Here is a 19,035-nt window from a genome sequence, read left to right as displayed (position 1 = left end):
CCAAAGCTGTAAGAACTTTTGACACCTTGGAATGTTTTAAATGTACAGAATAGCATCTTACTGCTTTTACAGCTCTTGTTTATAATTTTTTTATGCTCCCCTGACACTTTTTGTTAGTCCTTTTCTATCTGCGTATCTTAAAGTTGACTCGATTTTGTACTATGATTCTGTATATTTTCAATAAAGATTTTTGAAAGAAAAAAACAAATAAAAAAAAAGGAGAAAAAATATTAACAAAAGCGAGCAGCTGCTAATGGAAAGGGAATACCCATAATACCGGAAGTGACGCAAAAACGTTACTTTGCTAAGCAGTGTTGTAATTTCTATCGTAGTAATACAAAAAAAAAGCCTTTTGACTGTTTTATGTATTTATAGTGTCCACATAAAGAAAACGATAATAAATATCTTTGAAAAATCATACACAATTAGTTTTATATTAGGTCCTTTCTGTTAGTAGCGGTGTCTCCGCTTTCGTTGTTGTGTTTCTGGATTTGATCACTTGTAACAGGGTTGCTTTTGTTATGCGGTATTTGGTAGTTTGCACCTGGTTTTGCGTTCAGTATTTGTTCATTTGTACTGGGATTTGTTGTTGTTGTATCTTAAATGTAAACGTGTCTTGCACCTCTCGGCCACCGTACCTTTCTCATCAGAACAGCAGAGCATCACCGCCTCCTCTCACAGAAACAGACAAACGGGCAGGAGAGAAATGCAAAGGGATGTAAGATGGCAGAGCTACAAATGTTATTAGAGGAGGAAATCCCTGCCGGTAAAAGAGCGCTCGTGGAAAGCTACCAGAATCTTTCGCGGGTAGCGGAATACTGTGAAAACAATTATGTTCAGGTAAGAAACGCATTTTTGAGTCAGAATGTCGTGTGTGCGGGTCGTGTTTGTGGTGGTGGTGCGAGAGTGAAAACCACAGGGAAATGAAATGCTGGTCTTGGTGAAAGCCACCCTCAAACCGCTAGCTTCAACGAGTGGCCTCCTCTCCCGGTTCGCTGACAGAGCGCGCGGCTCGTCGAGCATGGCTGCACGTCGATGGGTTTTTGTTAAACGAAGGCTTTCTGTGTGCCGAAAGCGGCTGGGGGGCTTCAGAGGGTGTGTCGTTGTCATGACTAGAGGTTTGTCACTCTCTGCTTTCTCCTAGACTAGAGGTACCTGTGTAGGAAAACGTCGACCCAGTTTCTCTTTTAAAAATTGTAGACATTTTAAAGCTTCTTTTTTTTTGGCATACGACTGGCTAACAATAATGAGCATAAAAATCGGTGAAAATGCTAACCTAACCTCAACTGTTTACTCTTAAAAACTGCACAATATGTTACTTATTAATTATCTCTATATATGTAGCAAAAGAATTCCAGTCTTTTTTAAGTTTGTTATAATATCGACTGAATTGGATTAATTATTCATTTATTTGCTCCTATCATTTTAAACATAATTGTTAATATTCCGTCATTTCATATATTTTACTATGAAGTATGTCATAAACATATTGTTATATATCTTTCAAAAGTAATATTGCAGCTGATATGAGGTTTGACCAAAGGCTTTTTGTTGGTGGGAGGTTGCAGCTTACTTGTGGTTTTTCTACTTTCACTCAAACTACAATATAATGATATTTCAGAAGGGGTGCATTACTAGCAGGATGATCATTATTTTTATATTTTTAATCCACCCATGTGTATGATAAATATGCATACATTAGATGTTTTTTATTTTATTTTTTATTTTTGCATGAATTGGTTGGTTCAGTGATCTGAGTCAAATAGAGGTGCATGCTGGGACAAATATCAGGAACTTTCCTTCAGTGGAAAAAAAAAGATTAGATGAACAATTTACAGAACAATAATTATTAAAACTAAAGTCGAATCATTTTAGCCAGAGTTTAAATGCTGGTAATGGTAAATATCACTGCATCCATGGTCAATAATTGTTAGGTTCTGTGCTTTCCTTATGTTGATTAGATTTTATTTTTCTGCAATTGGAGAGGCTCACATTTCAAAGGGTCTTAAAAAATCTCTTAAAGTATTTTTAATCTAGAAGACATTTAGCTGCTCATCTGAGCAGCTTTTCAATTATTACATAAAATCTGCTGACTCCACATAAATAGTAAATAAATAACTCAAACTTCCCGTCAGCAGCAGCTAGGATTAAAGAAAAAGAATAGCGTCATGATATACTGTTCTCCCTGCATCCTCTTAATGTCTGACCCAAATGCACTCCTACTTGCTAGTGAGTAGAGGTTGCAGTTATCGGATGGACTTTCCTTTTTGCTTCCTATTCCTTTTGCTAAATTCAATCGCATTTGCATTTAGCCAATATTGCAGCTCTAGATGCCCATGTTAGTTGTAATTGCAAAAATGTGAATATTTACACGTTTTTTTTTTTTTTCACTGTTTGATTTTGCTAAACTGAAAACAAAGTGTTTTAAGTTTTATTGATGATTATTGGATTCCACTTAGTAATTTACCCACATTGTATAATCTTTGGTATTTAGTGTAAAGTCAGAGCTTGAAAAAAAAAAGCCTCCCTGGAGTTGCTACAACAAATAAAATAAAAAACTAAATGTCATATGTGTGATTGACGGATTGTTTGTACAAAAATCAAAGGACCTGAGAGGAAAAAAACAAATTCAGATACCATTTCTCTTTAATCATGAGCACAAATGCTTAAGTTCTTTTCATCCATTTACTGTAGATCTTTAAAGCTGACACTCATTCCTATAAAGCGAAGATGCAGACATTTGACCTGTCCTAAATAATGATGTCTTTAGAGATTGCAGTAGGATCCACTCTTTGTACTTACTTCATCCTGTTCAGAACCGTGTGGGTGTTTGAGGCCTATGTGCTATTACTGGCTGAGAAGGGATTATTTCTTAGACCAATTTTAAATGATCAAAAACAATCTTACGTACATTTTTTTACCACATGGGAGGAAGTGGGGTCGTCAACAGAAAAGTCACTTATGCAACCGGAGAAGATGCAAACTCCACCTAGCTAAAAATCTCTTTTCAATATCTTTTAGTAAAGAATGACATCAACAAGAAAATACTAATGCAACATCAAACTGTTAGGATAGAGTCAGCTTTTATTATTAGCTCAGGTACTTCTGTCATGTGCAAACTTGAAAGTAGAGCTCAGCTTTTTTTGGCTCTCTTTTCCTAAAAATAGCGTCTCTGAAGTTTGAGATCTGAACAGTGAATGGTATGTTTTTTTTCTCTCAAACAGACTTGAGTATGTGTTGTTTTATTACAGATTGATTTTTTATTTATTTACTTCTGCTATTCTTAAGTTGTCAGGGTTTTGTACCAGTGAAACTGCTGGGTGACAGCTAAGATGGATTTTAACCTGTAATTGTGTATATAAAATATCCCTATAAACTACATAAAAAAGGTTTCCATTTTATTCTGTTTGACCTTTTCTTTTATTTATTTAAACCAGACAATACAGTTTGAAGGAAAACAGAATTCCGTGTTGCTTCCATGACAAAGCTTGGCAATTCCGTGTTGGAAGACCTCTCTGTATGGCAGCATTATCCGTGCTTTGTTTCCAGGCTATTAATATGTCTATTCAGTGCCATTACTGCGTAGAGGCATTTAGAAACAGATGGTTTGTGCAGACGGGTAGAGAATTGGGATTTTACATAACGTCCTGGCATACCTGCTCTCAGGGCTTAACTCCCACCATGCACCTGACCCATGCTGCCACAATTGAGGTGTTCACAGTTGTGCTCTTCAGTTCCGACATGTGTTATTACTTCACAGACCAGCAGATTTCTTTCTTCACTTCTCGTCAGGGGCTTAGCATGGATTTGCTTTAAAATTCCAGCAAAGGGGGGCTGATTTTGTCACTCATTTCTGTAGAAACCAGTCCTTTCACTTTCAGCACAAAGAGAGTAACAATTCTTCTAGATATTTCTCCTTTTAAATCATCTTGTTCACTGGCTAGTCGTTTTATTCCCCCCCACATATCCATCCCTTGAATTTTGTAACTTTTTTTTTTCCTTTTCCCTTTGCCAGGCTCAAGACAAAAAGAAAGCCCTGGAAGAGACCAAAGCCTACACCACCCAGTCTCTGGCCAGCGTTGCCTACCAAATCAATGCCTTAGCAAACAATGTGCTGCAGCTGCTGGACATCCAGGCCTCGCAGCTGCGCCGCATGGAATCCTCCATCAACCACATCTCCCAGGTACACACCCCAGCCCAAATGTCATTATTATCATGATTAGCCTTCTTTTTCTCCTAAGCCACCGTACAACTCAGTGCCCCGTCCCTTTACTCTGTGCTTTATTAAGCTTGTCAGATATGAAGCAGCACAGCCTCCTGATTTGCATTTTTAGCTTCTCCTGAAGTCCGTACGCAGCAGATTGGAGTGAGGATAGTTACAGTTTAATGAGCAACAGCTTAACTACTTTATCGATTGTGTGAGGATGGTCACTTGTGATTGATGACACCAGTTGGTTGCAGCCTTCAAAGTGTCTGAGCTGTGCTCCAGACTGAGGGGTCAGCATGTAAGGAATTCACAAAACTAGATGGGCAAATGAGTATGTGCTCATTAGTGTTCATGGACCCTAAACCCTAACTCTTGTTATTCTCCAAGATGAGAAAGTTCTTCGAAGTCTAACATGTTAGCATAGAATGACAGCCAGCTTTAAATCACAGCCCCACTGTTCATTGCTGCCAGATTTGTGAGCAGCTGCGGCTCTGAAAATGAAAGCGTGTGTGTCGCAACACGGCCTCTTTGCCATTTTCTGCGTTCTTCAGCACTTGGGGATAATATCAGCAATAATTCTAGCATCAATTTGATACCTCCAAGTTTGTGGCTCCATTAAAATAAAACATGGAAAGCTAAATTAGGTAAATGGAGAGAGAGGAAAAAAAAACATTAAAAAAAAGATATGTTTGTATTTAGGTAGAATTGATTAATGCTTTGCAGCAAATTTCACAAGATCCTGAATGTCTTTTAGTTTGTTAAAAATGATTTATCTTTGCAGTCGTCTCACTCTGCTATTCTAAAGAAAATATATGCAAGTAAGAAAGTTATTTTAGGTGCAGTGCTTTGATATTATTCTGCTGCATAAAAGTTGGTTAAAAAAAAGGAGAAGAATGCTAAGAATCAAGTTTTTATGATTACATTTTACAGAACTTTTGATCACAACTCATCTAATTGACATGGCGGGCCACATTTAGAATTACAAATTCTTCCTTTTAAACAAACACTTTACAATGCTTCTTTGAAAAAGATATGTATTTAATCCTCAAACAACAACAGTTTAAACCCTATTTAATGTATCCCAAAAGGCTTTGGATCTTAAATGAAAAGCATCTAGTTCACAGGTAATGCTTACATTTATGGGGAATTATTCAAGAAAGTTTAATTTCTTTACAGGTTTTGCACCTAATTTAATGATGAAAGCATAACAAATTTACGGTGGCCCTGAAGTACAAATCACAAAACATTTTGGAAAACAAAAGTAATTTCAAGAAAAAAAACTGAAACGTTAAAAAATAAAACACAATGAGAAACTGAAAAGTAGGTGCTATGGGACATCACTGATCGGATGATGATATCCAGTAATACTTCATGCCAAATAACCTTCAGTTGAATTGATGGACAAACAAGATCATCCAATAGTACATACTTTTTTCGGTTTCCGTAAAAAAGGAAGAAAAAAAAACGTTTCAGACAGCAAAAGTAATTTACATTTTATATTTATATATATATATTGATAGATAGATAGATAGATAGATAGATAGATAGATAGATAGATATATCAGTATCTATTTGTATTAGAGAATAACCCATCAAGTGGATTTAATGCATTATTATTATATGTTGTAACTAAGGATCAATTCAAAGGATTTTTTTAATCATCACCTGAGGAAACGGAAAATATGATTCCCAGTTTCAGCCAACGCAAAGCTTCTGAAAATTGTTAGAATTACTAAAAATGAAAATATGGGTACTTCCCATTCGTTTTGAATGAATAGGAATCTTTGATCTTTGTGTTATGCTATGTATACACTCTTTATTTATCACCTTAGTAAAGCTGATCAAGATTCCATTTTAATTGAAGAGACCTTTTTAAGTGCAGTAATGTCCTGGCAATGTTCTGCTTTGTGGGTTCAAAAGATGATTGGGTTGATTATTAATGACCCGTTCCTCTGCTCAGTAGTATTCCAATTCACTAAGTTTATTTAGAAAACAATTACTTTGAGACACAAGCCGTGACTTATCAGACTGAAGCTGAATAGATCGAAGGCGGCAGAAATGATCAGGAGCCTTTAGTGGCAGGAATTCCCCACAGAGGCCCAGCAGACATCTGTATCTCTGTTTCTGGAAAGATTACAACAGACAGGAACAATGACAGAAATCAGGAAGGGCAGACACAACTCTTTGATTAGGTAGGAGTTCTTACATGTCGTTTGGTTTGCAGATCATTTCAAACAAAAAGTTTATAATATGAAACTCAAAGAAGAAACATTTGTTTTGTTCATTTTTGTTGGATGTTTTTTCTTAGAAAGTTACAGTTTAAATAGCTTTAAGATTAAAAACAGTTCCTGTAGTGAATGTCTTCTTTCCTGTTTTTCCTCCCTTCTCCATTTCTATTTCAGATGACCCCACATTTCTTTCATTTCTCTGCTTCTTCTGTTTATCTAAGTCACTTCCTCTTTGAGCTTCTCTTTTCTTCCTCTCGCTTTCTCTGTTCCTCATTTCTCCCTTATCACTAGAAGGAAATAGGCGGGACGTCTCTTCTTCCTTGCCAGCTGAAAGCCGGGTGTGCCACTTCCTTTAAAACACACTAGACTGCAATATGTTGTTAGTTCTCTCCCAGCAGACACACGTCACATCAGAGGGTGTGATAGGCAACTAGAGGTCCACTTTGGTTCTTAAACACCCTTATATTTTTAAGATGAAGTAAAAAAAAAAAAAAATAGATGAGATGAGTGGCAGCGTGTACCAATTTCTGACAAAAGATCTCTTCACACACATTTCTGCCCTCTATTTCTTCCTACTTTAGTAGAGGGTTTTACGTTTAAACCCAGCTGTAATGATCATTCTTTCACACCCTTCACTGCTAAGCATTCCTCACTCTTTGCACTCTTCTTTATCATCCATAAATTGAGGGCCCGTCCCTCTGCAGGGTGTCTGATGTGAGCAATAATGACTGTAATCACGGAGGAGATGTAGGTCATCGCATTTCCAATTATTCCTGATGTGAGGGGTCAAAGGCAAGCTTTGGGAAATTGGCCTCGGCAAAACAGAAGATGTAAACATTTGCTTTATTAATGCAGGGTTTCCCAGGCAGAAACCTCAGGCCCCCCAGGACCCGCAAGATATGACTTTCTCTCTATTTAAGTGAACTGAATCTATGCAGTTGTGATAATTCCTAAACCTCCTTTCATTCTGACTTTTACTTTCCTGAGATAATTGTTCTGCCTTCAATAAAAAAAGAGGCTGCTTGTATTTTGGAATCATGGAGTCGAGAATGTTTTTGTGCAAACTGGAGCTAAATTTACAAAAGAAGATTTCAAGAAGATAATATAGTGATGAAAAAACATTTAATATTTGATGGTAAACATTTAACAATTTCATAAGTGAGGTGTCTTTAATTTGTTCCTTTTGTTGTGGTCTGTGCAAATCTTTTTTTGTTATTGTACACTAAATATATAAAGATATAGTTTTAGCAAACCCCCTTATTGAAGTTAAAACTTTTTAATTCAATCTAAATAACATGATTTATTTAAAATTTTAAAAAAAGTGTAGAACAAAAAAGGTAATTTGGAGTTTTTTATGTTAACATGTTTATTTTTATTAAACAATATAAAAGCTCACAATATTTTCATTAAATTTAATGCTGACATTTAGCTAAAAGCATACGAAATGTACTTTTTTTAAATAAATATATAAATATAGATTAAATATAAAATTGAAATAAGATAGGCTTGTAAAATAAAACAGCTTTTTTCCCCCCTCTAATGTAGCCTAATTCTGAATTTCCCTCCTGCAGACTGTGGACATTCACAAGGAGAAAGTAGCACGTCGAGAAATTGGCATCCTGACCACAAATAAGAACACTTCTCGCACTCACAAGATCATCGCCCCAGGAAACATGGAGCGGCCGGTGCGCTACATCCGGAAGCCCATCGACTACACCCTGCTGGATGATGTGGGACACGGTGTCAAAGTAAGAGTTTTTTAATATAGAAAGACAAACTCTCTAATAGGCAGGTTCATTTATAGTTTTTGTTTGGTTTTTAACTCTACAAATATGTGTTATTTAATCATTTTAGTAAGTTAAACTTTGTTTTCTGACTTTAAACTTGCATAAAGCTGTTGTTTTATTATAGTTGAACATAAAAAGTTTCCGTTTTAGGGAGGGAATTAAAGCAGTTGTGACTGACAAAGCGTTGAAGACTCTGGTTTTGTGTTTGTGTGCTCTCTAACATCAGAAACAGGATGGTGTTTGTGTGTTTAAATGTGAGGAACAAATCTTTGCCAAGTGGTACTCACACCATCACATCCACTCTGAGTGAAAAAAAAAGATCTCAGTCCTTTTCCGACTCATGCTTTGTTTTCTTTATTCTCACTCTCCATGAGCCATTTGTACTTGTGAGTGTGCGTAGTGTATTGGATTTGGCATGTGCACCCCCCCTTGCGTCTGTCTCTGTTGAGATTGTGGCTGTCTGCTGATTTTCAAACATCCACTGATTCAAATTCAAAACCAAGTGGCTCCTCTTTTGAGAGCTGGCTCGCACTGAGACACATTTGGCTCGGCCCACTATGCAAATCGAGCCCCATTCGTGAATGTGGGAGATGATGGATCTCTATAGAAATCGATTCAGATCAGTCAAAATTACACAAAGTGTGCTGTTTTTTTTGTATTTTTTCTCTCGCCATGAACGAACATCAAAATAAAATTTAACACAAAGGTTAAATATGCAGATCATTTTAAACGTGACAAAGTATTGTGTAGCAAAAATGTATTGTTGTTTGTAGATATGCACTTGTGCGTATCAGTGCAGGCAGAAATGCATATCACATTTCACCTCCCCAAGACCTTCTTTCATGCAGACATTGGTGAATAATTCAATAGGTTTGATTCTCACTGCTGCACACAAATGTACCATATTATGAACTGCATTGACTGCATGTGTTTGTGCATGTCTGCTGTTTTGTTTTTCAAGATTTACCCATCGTTTAAATTCTGTCTGTGGGGAAAAACATTATTTTGAGCTTATCAGCACTCCACACCCTGATTTCTTTGTACGGTACTTGTGGTGGATTCTCTCGAGAATTTAGGGCAGGATCATCAACCCTCTACATGCCTGGATGAACCCAAGGAGAGGGAGGAAAATACATTCACATGTTCAGGAATGAATACTTTTCCCTCGTTTCACTACAATAACCTTCATAAGCATTGCTGTGATTGACCGGAGTAGGTCAGTTTGAACCTAGTTCTAAATAGTTGCATCTGTACCATCAGATGGATTTTTTTATTCTGTAAGCTGTGGCCATAGTGGAGAAAAACATTTATGTACATTTGTTTGTGTGTAACATATATACATAGATTTAGTTTTGTTGCCTGCTTTGGATTTCTGTCAGCCTGTGAACACCACCCAGTCCGACGGATGGTTAGAGCGGTTGAATTAGTACCTGGAGACCAGTCTTTGTTGACTGTGCTCTCAGGATCCCTCTTCATGGTCACATCAGTTCGTCTGGGGGCGAATATGTCCAAAACTCGCTTCTATCCTCTGTCACTGGGTTGTTGGCGTTCGAGGTGACCTATGGATACTGCCTTGTCATCCCAGGAGCATCATGTCTTGCTTCCTTCGGCCCAGTTTTCATTGTTGGGTTCATTTAGCCTGGAAACAGTTCACTTGGTGCCATTGCACTTACTAGAGGTGTACTCCTGGAGGTGCTTTTCCCCATGTTTAAGGGTAGGCCAGAGGGCAGTCTTCCATGGAGGACCTTCCTCTGCAGGATGCTCACAGGCAGCTAGCACTCAGTTTCGTCAATTTCTGCCCAATCGCAAAAGTGACAGAATGTTGGCTTTGTCTTCTCCAGTCTCTGCGGCCCCCCCTTACATTTCATCAATAGTAGGTCTGCCTAAACCACATGTGTCAAACTCATGTGCCAAATGTGGCCCGCCATGTCATTTTATGTGGCCCGTGGGCATAAAAGTTTTTAATTTCTTAAAATAAATAAATAATAATTGGTGTGTATTTATTCATATCTTGGGGGAAACAGACTTGAAATATGGGATTGTGCAACTAAACATTAGGACTTAAACTCTGTCCATATAACCTAACCTGACAGAATCAAATGTAAAAGGATTTATGCTAGAGTAACAAGCAAACATGTTTTCTATGCAACTGTAATTGTCACTTTAAAAAGTTATAGTAAAGAAATAATGAGTTATTTAACACTAAGTAAGGAGTAGTTACATTTTTTTCCCATTACATTTAGTTACATGTCTAAGTTACATCTGGCCCTTTGAGGACAGCCGCTATGCTGATGTGGCCCTTGGTGAAAATGAGTTTGACACCCTTATAAACTGTCTGGTCTCTTCTTCCGTTGAGCCACTGAGGTTGGAGTTTGCAATTATTGTGGACGGAGAGGGGTATGGTCCTAAGGAACGGTCATGAATCCTACCCATTCTGTCCTCAGCCCTGCCTTTTTTTTTAATCATTGAGTTCCATTATCACCACCTGAATCATCTGATGCCAGTCTTCAGAAGGGTCTCTGTCACGCTCCTAGCTTTTTATCAGGAGGATCACCATATTTGGGTTTCCTGCCACTATACTCATCAGATTCATGCAACTAACCTTGGCCGTCACCTATTTAGGACCTCTTCTCTTTTATGTATGACCACCACCAGTTTTTAGTAGTCTCTGCTCGTTCCAGGATCACACTTCACATCAAAGCATAGATCAAAAGTGCTGCCAATGGCAAGTTTCTATCCCTGAGCTTCTTCACTCAAGTTAAATCCTTCACCTGCTTTGGATATATACTCTTCATCATTCCTGTTACTGACCCTCACCTCCTTTGACCAAGAGTTTGCCTTACGCATTACAAATTGTGTCAAAGCGTTTTTTAGCAAGCATATAGATCTGAGGTCTGAAAGTAGACAGTCGGGTGACATACTGGACAACCCTGCAGGAAATGTAGACCAATGCAATTTTCTTTCATTCAGGAAAACCCCTCTGTCCTTTAAGATTTTTATGCCCATGCTAAGGTTTTCTTTATTGATCTCTTTCCAGCTTTATATGCTAACCAGAGACCATATTTATGCTTAAAATGTATTTGGTTATTAATATTTGACACCTTCTGCCATTAAAACAGTCTTTCTTTTATGAGCATTAACCAGTGAGTCTTGCTTCTTTCTCTCTTTTCTGTCTACCTGGTTGCACTCAGTGGCTCAAAGCCAAGGTAAGAAACGGCTGTATTTCCTCTTCTGCTCTTGTTGATCAGATTACAGTCACAGCATCATTGTGTTTGTGATGGTTATCAACAATTGAAAACACTTACTAAAATTTATTAGACCAAATATGTTGCCATACAAGTTTCACAAGTGAGAATTAAAGATAAATTTGACTTAAAATGATGTTTTGTTTAGAATGTTTTAAACTTAGATCAGGAGCTACCATCTGTTTATTTTTTTATATTTCTTTCATGCATGTAAGGTTCAAATTTCTGATTTGAATTATTATAGTTACTTCAAATAAAAAAAGCAGTAAATGAGTGACACTCTATTTTATTTGGTCAGGATGTCAGTATTGCATGCCTTACCTCATTCTCCCCAGCCTTTCCTTCGCCGGATCTTCCTGTCTGATGTTTCCTGTTCATTGTCTGAACATACTTCATATAAACATATGGCTGTATGATAAAAAGGGGCAAAAACACAAGTTACTCATTTAGGCACTTTTTAAGTGACTCCAAAGACTTGGTGCTTGTTGGGAGTCTCCACAAACGTCACCAAACCAGATTCTAGAATTACTCATGGTTTTTCTTTCTTGTGCTTCACCAGCAACATGGGAACAATGCAGCAGGGCGAGGGGGGACCATTTCCAGAACCAACCCACCCTCACAGAAACCACCAAGCCCCCCAATGGCAGGTCGTGGCACACTTGGGTACGAAGTTAAATCTTTGGAATGTATTGGTTTAAACTCAAGAAGATCGCTTATAGGATGACTTTATTGATTTTGCGTGAAAGGACTTTTCTAATGATCAAAAATTGTGATTTGTAGAGAAAAAGTACGTGGAAAGAATAAATTAGTTAGTATTAAAGGGCCTATATCATACTTTCCTTAAGCCATTCATCGTAAACTATATACATTTATAAGATAATCTATTACCCTTGGCACACTGAAGAAGACATTTTTTATGAAATATGAGTTATTTTCACAGTTTATTTTCCTACCTGGAAGTAAAACGGACTCGATCTCTGAGGCACCGCTTTTCGCTCCTGTGGGTTCCGCCCATTTCATGACATCATCCTAGAGCCGACCTCGGCAGTGTGTCTGCGTTTCACCCACAAAAACAAACAACACCCAAACTTTTGCAAAAGTGGATGCGCATATTCTGCATATAATAGGAAAGCATTTTTTGCCGCTCACTGCTAACTCCGCGGAAAAAGTGTGTATGTGTTAGCCTGGGGGCGGGGCTGGCAGCACAGACTTTTTCCTGGAAGGGGCTGTTCTTCCCTGATCTACGTCACAATGAGAGAACCCACTCGTTTTTGTGGATTGGGAGGTCCTCTAAGTACAGGTTTTTAGAGAAATGTGTGAGTTTTTAGTTGTTTATAGTGACTATAGTGATACTTAAAACCTCAATGTTGACTTTTTTCATGATATAGGCCCTTTAAATTAAATGAAAATATTGTGAGGAATTATATTGTTCTAATAAAAATATGCATGTTAAAATTGTTAATTCTATATGATCTTTTTTCTAAAAAAATTCAAATATTTGAATAAATGATTTTGTTTAGATTGAAATAAAATGGTTTAACTTCAACATGGGCTTTTACTAAGACTATAACTATATCGCCATATGTTTAGTATTAGAGAACCATAAAAGATATAAAATTTGTACAAGTAACAAATTAGACAGCTCACTTATAAAATTAGATCCCTCTGACTGATAAAACATTTTATATATTCAGCAAAAACAATTTTATTCATGTGTTGCATTTTATCTTTGTTTGAATTAGGCGTAACACTCCCTACAAGACGCTGGAGCCTGTTAAGCCTCCAGTGGTGCCTAACGACTACATGACGAGCCCAGCCAGACTCGGCAACCAGAACAGCCCTGCACGCACTGCTTCGCTCAACCAGAGGCCAAGGACGCACAGGTGTCACCATGTCACCCCCTAAGCTCTCCTTTTTTTTTTTGCTGAGTGTGAATGTGTTGCCTCAGTGACAAGAAAGCTGTTGTAGCAGACTGAGAAGTGAGGAAGTAATGACAGCATGTCAAGCTGTCATGTAATTACGTTTGTCGCACACATCCTGTGATGACAGTCAAACTGTCTGCTGTGTGTGCAGTGGCAGCAGTGGTGGGAGCGGCGGCAGGGAGAACAGTGGTGGCAGTGGAGTCGGCATTCCTCTTGCAGTTCCCACCCCGTCTCCTCCCAGTTTGGGACAAGGTGAGCTCCAGTCTTCCATTCCAATTCGTGACACAACCTGCTTTCTAAGCAATGCAATTAGTGTGCAAATGAGTCTAGATCAAAGACAGCTCTTTAAGCTCAAGTAGGAACTACAACCCCCCCGTCCCCTTCTAATCACAGCATTTCCTTCATTCCCACCAGTGGTCACATCCTCAGCTGCTGTGCCTCAGGGCCCCGGCTTGGGCCCCATCCCAATGTCCCAGTTTGGCACCATCTCCCGTCAGATTTCCCGTCACAACTCATCAACGACCTCCTCTGCCTCCATGGTGTCAGCCACCGGCACTTACCGCCGAGCCCCCTCTGTCTCCTCCCAGCAGCCGCACATCAACGGGGGTCCAGCGTTTTCACAGAACTCGGGTAGGAATGAAAAAAACCTCAATTGAGCTTTCAGAATCCTCATTAAAATAACCAGAGAAAGTGTGCCGGTGATGTGAATTTGTGCTCTCTGTTGGGTCAAAGGTTCATAGGTGGCTTGACATTCTCAGAACTAAGTGATAAATATTATTAATAAAGGCCTGGTGTTGTCGTCACACCTTAGATTTGCTGTACAGGATGTTTCTCTCATTAACTACCACCTTTAATTGAGTTTTGTTTCCTCCACTAGCAGAAGAAAGCTGAACTGAGAGGGCATTAAGGGACAGAAAAACACAATCAGCTGCCAGGCTTTTGGAGTTCCAGGACGTGTGCATAAAAGCTGCGAGTAGATTAGAATTTATTTTGGCAGATGTGACTCGGGGGCATTTATGTGTAATGGCTTTTAAAGGACAGTCACCCTGGCTCAAAGTGGAAAAGGAAGAAAGGAGAGGGGCAATCAGCATGCCACGAGTCTCTGCCGTTGTAGCTGGTGTAGCTCTGCTGAACTAAAAGCAACTCTTGGAATCAGAGTGGATGAAGCAGAAGCCTTTTTTTTCCTGTTAGACCAGGGAGCCGACTGATTACACAGTGTGGAGCGGTGGATGAATGAGGCTTAGAGGTGACGGCAGGCTTGAGTGATACGGCATGACGGCCCAGGAAGATAGCCGACGGCCTTCCATTACGTGTGATTTATGATGCCGGAGCTGCTGCGGCGGAGTCTGACATCATGTCTTGAACGAAGGCCGGCTGTGTTTTTGTTTGTCTGCGTTTTTCTCGTATGTTTTAGGACAGAGCGGCTAAAAGCCTCAAAAGATGGGAAAGATGTAACTGAAAAAAGTTGACATTTGATGAGATTTCCAGGACCACACACAGACGCTTCATATTCTTTTTTTTGTTTTTGTTTCTACAAATATTCTCATTTCAATTGTAGGATTTTTGGCTTTATGCAGTGCTTTGCGGTTCTTCCTATAGCCTTTGCTTCTAATGTTATAGCTGCTAATGTAGAAAGTGAATTCTGCACATTTATGCTCAAAAGCTTATTTTCGTTCTTTTTGTTTTTCTGTTTTGCTGATTCTGTGTTCCTGTCGTCTTCCCTGCCCATCACTGGCTTTTGTGTTTCTGCTCCTCTGTCCTCGCCTGGCTGCTCTAGTGTCTGTGGCTCCTCCACCTCCTCCTCCTGTGGTCCAGCTGACCCCTCAGATCCCTCTGACTGGCTTTGTGGCCAGAATGCAGGAGAGCAGTAAGTAAAAAGCGTCACAGCGGTGCTATATGAAAGAAAAAAAATCCTTTGTCCATTTGAAAACATTTAGCACACAGGTGTGACCCGAACACACCTTTCCTCAGACAACCCGCTGCCTCACACTCTCCTCTCGTGGCTTGCTTCACTCAGCTACGCTTAAAATGCTTTCATCGCACAGCAGACGGGGTTGAGGTGGAAGAGACCATCAGAGGTCTCCGTGTTGCCATGGCGACGGATCATTGAAAGCCTTCATCCTGTACGGTTTGCCCACTGAAGAGAGGGGGGGAAAAAAAAGACCTGATGGCTTTTCCTGATCCACCAACAGCCTGTCAGAAAAGATGTGACCTAAATGTACATTTTAATGGACAGCCTGCAGAAATACTTAATTAGCTGAACTCAAAGATGATCTCAGACCAGGATTTGTTTTTTCTTTTCATTTTGACATAACTTTAGGGTACGAAGCAGTTCAGGCAAATGATTGTTGCAGCTGCTCTGGACAGATCGTCATCCTGGAGCTCAAATCTGAGAAAAGTCTGGGATTCAGCTCTTTCGACACTAAATCAGTGGGGGGGGGGTAGGAGAACAACTTCCTGTGATCTAAATGCAGCTTCGCTTTTCTTGGACTTGTCAAAGACTCTGCTCAATGTACCAAAGAGCTTTGCTGGCAAGGAGCCCTTTTTCATAACAAGAACATATAAACTAGAAATATTCAAATGAAACTTTATTTTTTACATTATTTTTTTAACCGCTGTGCTTTTGAGCCATCTGCGGCACACAGGATACATTTTTCAACATTCGCGTCAGGGATTAAAAAGGAGCTGCTTTGATTCTTTGAACAGGGAAAAGAAAGAAGCTGTTCTACAAAAAGCAACATTTGTCTAAAACTGATTTATTGTGACATTTAGAAACTAACCAAGCTTAAATTAAAGTGAGAATGGTAACAAGTTATCATAACAAAGACCAGTTAGAAACAAAGGAAGCAGATTAGTTAAAAAGGTGCATTCATTTCCATCAGCTTCATGTTTGGCTACCTTTTTAAAGCAAAGCTGTGCTTATGAATACCTGGAAAAGCAAGATGGGGAGTTATGGGTGTAGGGCTGCTTTGTTGGAGAATTGGGCTAAAACAAATGTCAGATTTGATCCTAAAACCCACGCTAATCCACACTTGACGTGTGCTGAGAATACAATAGAAAAAAGTGGGATATTCTCTGGCTGGGTTTGTGGTGTCATTGACTTTAGATGCATCAATTTATCATAAATTCTTCAGAACGGCTCAGTTAACTTCTGGTGAGTTTAAATTACAACAAGCTTTGAGCTTCAAGATGTTAGTCAGTGGAAGTTTTTTTTTTGTTTTGTTTGTTTGTACTTTCATTGATTTAAAGTTTATGCTATTAACCCAATAGTCACATAAACTGATTTAATCTAAATCTATTTTTTCTTTTGTGGTGCAGTAACAGACAGCCCAGCGCCGCCCCCTCCACCTCCCCCAGAGGACGTGGGTGTGTTTGAGGATCCTGCCCCACCTCCACCTCCTCCACCTGTAGACTATGAGGAGGAAGACGCTGCTGTGGTTCACTACAGTGATCCTTATGCCGATGGAGACCCCCACTGGGCCCCCAAGGTCTATTTAGAGAAAGGTCAGGCCCACAGGGGGCTTCTAATGATTATAATTGTAAAATAAGCATATATGAAACAAGTCATTTTGATTTAAACTAAAATGAATGCCTTTTCTTTTCTTGGCTTTTCAGTTGTGGCCATTTATGATTACACAAAGGATAAGGAGGACGAGCTGTCCTTTATGGAAGGCGCCATCATTTACATCATCAAAAAGAACGACGACGGCTGGTTTGAAGGCGTCTGCAACGGCGTCACTGGACTTTTTCCTGGAAACTACGTCGAATCAATCATGCACTATGCCGATTAAGAAGACAAAAAAGACCTAATCGTACGATTTGTGGCCCCCAGAGATGAAGATGTACAGTTGTGTGCAGCTGTTATGAACCAAGTGTTGCGGTGACGCTTTGAGTGAGCGTTGCACTTTTGAAAGTTTGGGGTCTGCTTGTTTACACTGGAAACAAAATAGAGGACGTACGTAGGACAAACCTTTCGAGCGCTATATCCTCTTTCGAAGCATGTGGGGTTCTTTTGTCTCACCAAAAGAAAAGAAAAAATGAACCATTGTGGATCTTAATGTAAAGCTCCGTCGTATTGACCTAAATCCAGGATTTTGTGTAGCATTCTTGTGATAAAATGCTCCTTCTTTTTACAAACACCTTAGATCATCTGACCATCCTCCTCCCGAAAAGATTCTAAGAGTTAAAAAGAGGAAAAGAAAACACAACTTTTCATGTCCGGATGCTCCAAAGAAAAAGCGTACCCACAGCGTCTAAAAGGGTGAGCGTTCACACAGAATTTACAACAACAACAAAAAGAGGACATAGTGAAAATGTATATAAACTGTAATGTGACCAACTGTCAGTGCATTTATCAGTGTGTATCAACAGTGTTTCCATCGCTCAGTGGAAGTGGTGCCAAGGTCGGATGCTTCTACTGTCATTTTCACCTGTATTTGGGCAAAAGTATTGTGTAAAGGCATTTATTTTTTATGATAAGCCACAGATGAATCCTTGAACTGTTGCCACTGCAGTCAGTGACGCTGTTGCACAGCTCCATGCAAACTAACAAGCTTGTATTTACGTCATAGCTTCACGGTTTTGGTTGTAGTATAGCTAAATTGAGTTGTTTTTTTTCCCTTTTTCCTATTCTTTGCATGGTTGCCAGTGTGGTGCTTCTCCATTGGTGCTCAGTGACCACAGTTACCAACCCAAACAACCTCAAAAACTACCAAGAACTTTAGTTTCCTTACATCCAGCTCATCTGATTGTAAACTCGCTTCATCAAACCTGTTTTTGTAGTGAATGTCAGCGACTCAGCAGTAATGTTCTGCAGTTTCTGTGCGTGGCAGCTTGTCCTGCACACGAATGACTTCTGCTGCCCACAGCGAGGGAATGAAACAATGAAGACTGCCCTTCCATGGTGTTTCGTGGTGCAAACAAAACCACCTAAGTCAATGCCTGTCCTCATAGTGTACGTTTGGAATACATATCCTCCAATGAACATTTCATGGAAAATGGATGTAAAGGTAACATTTTCTGGTTTTAGATGTAAAAAAAAAAAGAAAAGGCAGCATTCATTGAGCCTTTAAGCAGGAAAGTATTCAAGTGTCATTACAGTGAACTGCATCTCATTTATGATCGTATTTTTTACCATCATGAGGTCATTTTTTGGTGAAAAATCAACTTTTTCTAACTGATCTATTTCTAGCATTGCATTTGACTTCTTATGTCCAAGACTGCTGAGGAATGTTTGCTAGCAGTTTGTATGTGAAGGATTTATTTATAGTTTTGATTTTTTTTTGTTTTTTCTATCCATAAAAAAAAAAAATGACAAGACGATCACTGGCGTGTGGGAGATTTCTAACGTTCACCACTAAAACGTTTGAGGGCATCGTGGGAGAAGGCGCCTTCTTCAGATGTGTTTTCTTCTGATCAAATGTGGAATAAAAAGGAAAAAAAAAACTGAAATATTCATGGGAACAGAATCTGATGTGTGTCCTATGTATATAGATTGTGGTCAGTTACATTTATGTACAGTCTTTTTGTAATAAAAAGCTCCTTGAAGCACACGGATGAACAGTGTTTTTTGTTGAGGCCATTTTTATCAAACAAAAGACCATGTGTTTCTACATTAATGTCCAAACAAAATAGAAAGAAATATGT

General features: G+C 39.0%; 1 protein-coding gene across 4 annotated transcripts; it reads left to right on the top strand.

Annotated features, from left to right (window-relative positions):
- The first annotated feature begins 452 nt into the window (after positions 1-452).
- LOC101170217 (abl interactor 1) lies at positions 453-18,941 on the top strand. 4 transcript variants are annotated; one of them, XM_011486418.4, is made up of 11 exons: positions 453-840; positions 4,016-4,183; positions 8,007-8,183; positions 11,414-11,428; positions 12,027-12,130; positions 13,210-13,350; positions 13,541-13,641; positions 13,804-14,019; positions 15,167-15,256; positions 16,708-16,893; positions 17,005-18,941. In XM_011486418.4, exons 1-11 carry the CDS (start codon positions 724-726, stop codon positions 17,178-17,180), a joined length of 1,491 nt encoding a protein of 496 aa, XP_011484720.1. In that variant the 5' UTR covers positions 453-723; the 3' UTR covers positions 17,181-18,941. The 4 variants fall into 4 exon arrangements, with proteins under 4 accessions (XP_011484720.1, XP_011484721.1, XP_011484722.1 ...); XM_011486419.4 differs by lacking the exon at positions 11,414-11,428 and having other exon boundaries at positions 462-840; XM_011486420.4 differs by lacking the exon at positions 15,167-15,256 and having other exon boundaries at positions 462-840.
- The last annotated feature ends 94 nt before the right edge of the window (positions 18,942-19,035 follow it).

Source organism: Oryzias latipes, chromosome 17, assembly GCF_053564925.1.
Source record: "Oryzias latipes strain Hd-rR chromosome 17, Olatipes_Hd-rR_3.1".
In the NCBI taxonomy this organism is placed as follows: Eukaryota; Metazoa; Chordata; class Actinopteri; order Beloniformes; family Adrianichthyidae; genus Oryzias; species Oryzias latipes.
Note: the sequence above shows the minus strand (reverse complement) of the source record. Positions and strands in the feature narration are given on the sequence as shown.

Bases quoted from the DNA above. Each gene is read 5' to 3' on its own strand.
- LOC101170217 (XM_011486418.4), top strand. From the start codon at position 724: ATGGCAGAGCTACAAATGTTATTAGAGGAGGAAATCCCTGCCGGTAAA. The intron at 13,351-13,540 runs GTGTCACCATGT...CTGTGTGTGCAG, and splicing joins CAGAGGCCAAGGACGCACAG to TGGCAGCAGTGGTGGGAGCG. The intron at 13,642-13,803 runs GTGAGCTCCAGT...CATTCCCACCAG, and splicing joins TCCTCCCAGTTTGGGACAAG to TGGTCACATCCTCAGCTGCT.